This window comes from Bactrocera dorsalis, unplaced genomic scaffold (genome assembly GCF_023373825.1).
Source record: "Bactrocera dorsalis isolate Fly_Bdor unplaced genomic scaffold, ASM2337382v1 BdCtg018, whole genome shotgun sequence".
Classification (NCBI taxonomy): domain Eukaryota; kingdom Metazoa; phylum Arthropoda; class Insecta; order Diptera; family Tephritidae; genus Bactrocera; species Bactrocera dorsalis.
The window spans coordinates 149,036-156,390 of record NW_026038069.1 but is presented as its reverse complement, the minus strand read 5'-3'; the positions used below and the strand labels follow the sequence as shown (position 1 = coordinate 156,390).

The window sequence follows — 7,355 nt, the reverse complement described above, 5'->3', positions numbered from 1 at the left end:
GCTCTATATAAGCAAAGCATGCACCGTGCCTAGTCAGTGCTTCGTTGACTCTCGCGCCTAGATGTGATGTGTCTGTGAAGTCACAAGGTGGCGTCGCGGGAAGCTGGCTGCCAGCTAGCTCTATATAAGTAAAGCATGCACCGTGCCTGGTCAGTGCTTCGCTGACTCTCGCGCCTAGATGTGATGTGTCACAAGGTGGAGTCGCGGGAAGCTGGCTGCTCTCGCGTCTCTATTAGTTTTGATATTAATACTTAAAAAAATCAACAAGCCGAACAATCCCGGGAAATTCGCAATATTCTACTTTTGACATAGCGTAGTACTAAAATATGCGGTTAGATATGTAACCAATTATGCTTCCAACAAATTTTTGCAGCGAAATTTGTGTACTTATGCATAATAAGAATATTTTTTGAAATATTTTAATTGTATCTGTAAATAAAACATGCTATTAATGTAATTAAATTGAGATTTACTAAGATTCCAATTGGTAGAATAGAAAATAATAATTTCTTGAGTTTCAAGATTAGAACGTAAATGATTGTATTCGCATTGAGTACTTCACGCTTACGTCCTGAGCCACCTCAAAATTAGGAACGCGGCCGCTTTAATCATATTTAATTAACTTGTATTTATTTAACTTTTGCGCCTCTGAACAAAGTCATGGCTTCCAATAAAAATGGCTGCATAATTTTAGGCTGATCATGAGGCTTGTACAAAGTCATTTGTATGGTCATGTTTTTTCTTTCTAAAACAAATATCATTATATTTATTGTAACAAAATATAAATATAATGTAAATCATTTATAGCTAATTTTGCTTTGTCAAGCCACACAGACATTCGACTAGCGACTTAAATAAGAAAATAATTATCTTAAGATTATTAATTTGCTTATAATTCGGCACTCCGGCAACACCGCTTGTTTTTCTGTTTGGCCGCACTCGCATAATATGCGAAAAGTGTACGAAGAATAGCCGCTAACAAAGTGTTTTAAAACAAATGTAAATAAATTCATAAACAAATTAGTGAAAAAATTGGTATCGGAATATATAGAATAAAGCACAGGTAATATGAAAATTTTATTTTAATTGGAAGTAATAATTAGTTGTGGGAATATGTGAGTATTAAGAACTTCAGACTCAGTGTGTGAGGAAAGAATCGACACAATCATTTATCGGATTGAAAGGAGTCTTTTTGCCTTCCTATAGGAAGAAGGAGAATTACTCGAAATGGTAGTAAAGAGTCGTAGAGAGTATAGTAAATAGTAAAAGATAGTGGAATTGTAAAAAATCGGCTTCTACGTAAACTACTAATAGCTGGTGTTTATGAATGAAAAATTAGCTATTAGATATTTGTGTAATAAAATGAGTTGCATACGTTGAAACATCCAAAGGCAGCCGGCTATTAAGAACTATGGGATATTAAGCAGACCAAAGAAAATTTAGTGTGACTTAAAAAAAAGTTTTTAAGTGATGTGAAAATTTTCACAAAGGTAGAGAGGGTGGACATATCGTGTAAATTGAATGGTACGAGTGTGAGGAGTGTAATTGTATTTGTCGCTTATATGCTTATGAATACTAGCGTTTCGCATAACAAAATTGATCTTTCACAATTAATATTTTGAAAATACGAATTACATATTGTATAAATACTTTGTTTTCACTCTTTTTTTTACACAGTTACAGTAGTATTGACTCTTTATTTCTGGCATGTACTTACACATCATTTATAAACGCAACTCCTCTAATACAACACCATAATGCTGGTCGCAACACCAGGGCAAACAACGACGTATTCTCTTCTCGGCAGTAGTGCGCCCAAGAAGACATGTCTTATTAACTCATCTGCAACACCAAAGAGCACCATCAACAACTCAACTGCATCGACTACTAACAGCAACAACAGCAGTAACACAGCCGCCACGCTAATGAAAACAATCCAAGTACGACTCAATCGTGGCACTGAATTTTTAAAAGATACTGTGCAGAAAGCGCTTATCAGTAATACCACCAATCCTATTAACACAACCACCAATACATCAAGCATTAGCTTTCGCAACAACAACAACAAAATTAATATAAACTCCTCTGTTGTTGGCACTATAAAACCTATTCATGCATCATCAGCTGTCGCATCAGTTCCAGCAAGAACTACTTTAGTTGGTAAGTCTATTTATACTACAGATTTGTCTGTAGCTCCCTCAACATCAAGTTGTGCAATTGTGAGGACGTCAATTGCAGCAAACACTTCCAAATCACTAAAGCTGAATACCGTCCCGCCCACCAAAATACATCGCTACCCACAAGAGCGCCAAGAGACCAGCAGCACGGACAGTATCAATAAAGAGATGTGCCATTTCAAGCCAATTTTGCCAGCACCAACTTTACGTTGGAAGTGGTAAGTTGTATGTGTACTTATAATTTCTTCTACTAATTTTCAATTTTAGTGGTAGCAAGTCACGAGGCGGTGCATCTATAAAAATTCCCGTAGCATGTTTAGCAACGAATATTAAAAACTTGAACTGTGATGATTGTTCGAAGTTGGTTGAAGATAGCAGTGAAGGTGAGCAAGAAGACGAAGCCATGGGGGTGGAGGATACAAAACATCCGCACAAATATCATCTTTTCAAGCCAAATCCAAGGTAAATATATACTTACGAATAATTTAGATAATTTTTTTATCAAATGCACATTCGTTAACTTAGTTTTTACGTTGCATTTCAAACAAAAAAACTATGAAAGAAATAGGCAGCAAGTGATTGAATGGCGATGTTAGTTGAAAATAATAAAACCAGTTTTAATGTTATATATGTATGTATGTATCATGCGGTTTTTAGTGTATTCTCATCACAATACATTGGAAGAACATATCACCACAATGTTATGAAATTTTGCTTCCGCTGAAATTTTTTATATGAAATTTATGGTTCTATGGCTTTTTTTTATAAAATAAAATTATACCTGAATTCAACTTTACAATTAAAGTACCTACAACTATTACAACTACAGATCACAAAACCTCAGTGTTCCTTGAATTTTTCTGTAAATTTGTAAAATTTTTCAGTTACTCTGCCAGAAATTTCTTTCGCTGTATTTTTTTGTGAAAATTTATCGTTTAAAATTGCATTTAATTTCTGTAACGTCAAAATTCACTATTGCAAAGTGAGAAAAAGGGCAATTAAATTTCGTATAAGCTATTTACTAATTTAAACATTTCGATTGCAGTTCTACCTTATTGAGTACGATCATAACTGCACCATCGCATCAATCTGCATTCGTTCGTCTGGTCGCACAAATGAAGACTCTGGTCAATATACGTCAAACACCGTGTGAAAAACCACACAAATCTGCTAAAAAGAAGGATCAGTATAAATCACGGCACACGGCACGTCGTGGCCGTACAAATGCGGCGCTAGCTTTGAAAATGCAACAGTTACGCAAATCGCCAATCAGTTTGCCATTGACGCAACTTTTATTACGCAGTCGCAAACCGTCATTTGTGCAAGTAAATAAACTAAATTTACCCACTGAGCTGATTGTGAAGAAAAGTCGAACAGCCACCGCAAAAGCTAATCCCATAACTACCAGCAAGGCAACCAATGCAGTTAAAGACAAAAAAAGAACGGCCGCTATTTCCGTACAAGTAGATTCCAAGAAAGGCAAGCGTAATACCTCCAAATCAAATGTAATCAACATTGTAGCGTTTGCGCAGGACAAAAACGCTACACAAAATGTCAAAAGGAATCTTCAAACAAGCAAAAGTAAAGTCACTACTAATGTTGATGAAAGCCCTGCTGTAGAGACAAAATACCAGCAACGTAAACGGAAACATGTTGATGAACTATGTGCGGCAAATGAAGTTGTTGGATCGGAATTACATGAGTTGAGAAAAACTAGTTCGACCGAGGCAAGCATTATACCACCATTGCGCAAAAGTGCTAGACTTTCAAAAGATGGCAACAACGAGCTTTTGACAATAGGCACTGTTAAACGTATTACGCTTAGGAAACGTAATACACGTTACACGCAGCAACGTTCTGTCGATACCTTTTCGCCGCCAATGACACGTTCACGTCGGAAAGAACTGATGCAAATGATGGACGGCAACTCACAGCTTATTGTCTAAGCCATGTTAAATGGCAGCATATTTAAAAACCAACAAGAATATGGAATATTTTTTTGTGGCTATTGTGCATTGTATATGATTATACTATCACTGTGTAAAGGACTGGAAATATGAGTGCACTGGAAATATGAAGCAAGATCGCAAAGGTATGCCAGTAATTAAGAGCTATTGCTTTTTCATGCGTCAAAATTGTATTGTTTTCAAATGATTGATTTCTTTTTCTCCTTTTTAAACGTGACATAAAATGTTTTTTACTAAAACTGTAAATTGCACAGTTAGCTCACTGATTCCTACTGGCTCATTGTGATAGTGGATAAACACTATAATCTACTACCATTTGTAGTAAGAATTTATGCACTACTATTTTTATTTTATCTGTAATAAATCATAAATGAATCACTTAAGTCTTATTTTTGATACAAATCCAATTGGAAGAGTGAGGCCTAATATGTATGTATGTATGTTATATAGTGGGATGTATAGTAATTATAGTTGTAATTTTTACACAAAATATATATTTTTTTTTACTTTTTCTCAACAAATTAAACTAACGAATTTGGTGAAAATTCAAAAAAAAAAATTGTGATTCATTGTGTGCTTTTTCCCACTTTGTTTTGAATTGTTTCTCAAATACCTATGTTTTTTGTTTCAAATAGTTTGATACCAGTGAAAAAAAAAATCGTGTACTTTCTATCCTAATAAGAGATTGCGCATTTCCTTTTATGCCTTTGCTAATATTAGTAAATTTCCGACACAAGTTTTATAAACATACATATTATATATAGGGGTTTCTTATAGTCTCATAAAGTTATACGTTATGACGAACCCAAAACATGACGTTGAGAATTGTAATTGCCCAAACTCCTTTTTATATGTAATCCAACAACAATTTTTTTTTAAACAAGTGTAAAAATTTATCATTTCATGATTTCACGATGGGTTATTATTTTATTTATTATTGACAAGAAAAGGGTATAAAATTTGCCTACCAAAATAGAAATAAACTCAAATTCACTGTAATTTCTCAAAAAAATTAATCATTTAAATTTATTTTATGTGCATTATTAGTTGAGAATCAACAAAGTATGTGAAAAAGTTTAGAATCTCAGAATATATATGTATGTACATGCATATATTTTTTAATTGAACAAAGAATTGGGTAAATTTTCTCAGAATTGATTTAGCTCAATAGAATATCAATTGCAGCATTCTATAAATATAAAGAAGAAACTTAAGCATAATTTATTTAAATAAAAATTGTATGTAAATGTACAACAAGCACTCCATAATAATTTGATAAAAATACTCAAATTTAATTCAGTTTATTCATATACTTTCTTTAATTTATATAAAGATTGTAATATATGTATCACATATTTCAAAACTAACACCAATACTTGTAATACTTGATAATATAAAAGCTTCTATGCGCTTTTGTGTTCGCGTCTGCGGTTACTTATGCGTCCTATTCACTCAGCCTATGTTTCATATTTGTACGTTCTTCATTATTGTATTGATTTATGTTTGTATGAATTAGTTATTACGTAATCGTATGCTGTTTGATGGGAAGTGCACTCAACAAATAAGTATTATAAACAATAACCAATTAAAACATTTTATAATATTTAGATTTGAAGAAGGAATAATAAACTGCCAATGTGCAGATCAACACTCCAGATGTAATATTGTGTAATGCATCTAAAAAATAACAAAAATTAAGTAATGTGTATCAAATATTTGTATGTATGTATGTTTATTATAATGTCCGTTATTTCCAAGTTGATCTGAATGATTTGCTTTTTCTAAAAACGTTCCATTAAAAAGTTTACGGAGTTAAAGTTATGCATCAAATGTACTATACTCATACAGGGCACTTGCTTAATGCAAATTTCAAAAAATTTCATGTTACAAGAAATAGGATTTAGGCAAGCTTTAAATTTGAAATAAAGAGCTTGTTTGACAGTAAATCCTTTATTTTTAGGCAAAAACGGAATCTTTAGGGAAAGCGTGCAAAAAAAGAACAAGCAATCAACTTGAGAATTAACGGACACCCTAATGTTTATAGTTATATATAAACAGACCTCATTTAGTTATAACGATTTTGCCACATTTACATACATGCTCTGCTATAGTTGAAAAGCAGCCATTAGGTAAAAATCCACTTTTATTTTGTCTGAAATTAACTACTTAGTTTTTTTATTATTATATATGTATGTATGAGTAACAACAATAATTTTTAACGTTTAATTTCTTAAAAATAAAATACCAATGTATACATATGTACTACAGTACATATGTTTAAAATTATTAATTTAAGTGGCGTTCATGCGTTGTTTTAAGTGTAGTAGTTGGTGTGAACGTCTTTAAATAAACATTCAAAAGAAAATTTAACACTTTATTACACACAAAAGCAAACCAATGAAACGCTTGTAATACTACATAAGAACAAAAATAAATGCAGAAACATGTGTGTTGTGATATTTAAACTTTTTATTGCAAACATGCTGACATACACTAACTTTCGAATAAGGAGAATCTATATAAGGCGTGCGAAAATGTAGGAATAATCAATTTCTAAACAAATGAAACTGTATATGAAAAGTGTTCTGATTAATTGGAGAATGCAATGTGCGGAGAGAACAAGTCAGTAATATGAAACAAGAATATTATAAGCCAACAAAATATGAATGACATGTAATTTGAAGATTAACAAAAAATATAATAAAACTTAGCGTAACGTATTACATACATACATAATATATTTAGCAACTACAATAACAAATATGAAGAAATATTACAGAAATTGTAAACAAAATACCACAATTACCTATAATTACAATTTGAATTGCAATTACTACATATAAATTATAAACTTAATAAAATCTATGATAAAAAATACAGTGTTTTAATTGTTTAATCTAGGCAGCAAACGCTCAAATACACTGTTTAGGTGCCTACTTCGTTTTCAGTGCATAAGAACAAACAATTAGTGCGTTTTGCGTTGAATGCGAAACAAACAATTATGTTTATTCACCAATGTCTGACTGATCGACAGTAACAATTTCATATGGAATCGAAATATATACCTGCTATTTGTACGGTAAATGTTATATACATAACAGTAGTAACTAAAACACATTTTTTAATATGTTTACAATTTTAATAATTTTTATTTTTCAATAAAAAATAAATACTATTTAGAATTTTATATTTTTCAGGCCCATAAGTTATT

General features: G+C 31.9%; 1 protein-coding gene across 3 annotated transcripts; it reads left to right on the top strand.

Moving 5' to 3' along the window:
* Positions 1–917: 917 nt before the first annotated feature.
* On the top strand, positions 918–7,023 carry LOC105230228 (uncharacterized). 3 transcript variants are annotated; one of them, XM_029551960.2, is made up of 4 exons: positions 918–1,063; positions 1,678–2,395; positions 2,445–2,639; positions 3,223–7,023. In XM_029551960.2, exons 2-4 carry the CDS (start codon positions 1,758–1,760, stop codon positions 4,121–4,123), a joined length of 1,734 nt encoding a protein of 577 aa, XP_029407820.2. In that variant the 5' UTR covers positions 918–1,063; positions 1,678–1,757; the 3' UTR covers positions 4,124–7,023. The 3 variants fall into 3 exon arrangements, with proteins under 3 accessions (XP_029407820.2, XP_049317225.1, XP_019847296.2); XM_049461268.1 differs by lacking the exon at positions 918–1,063 and adding an exon at positions 1,276–1,490; XM_019991737.3 differs by lacking the exon at positions 918–1,063 and adding an exon at positions 1,277–1,524.
* Positions 7,024–7,355: the final 332 nt, after the last annotated feature.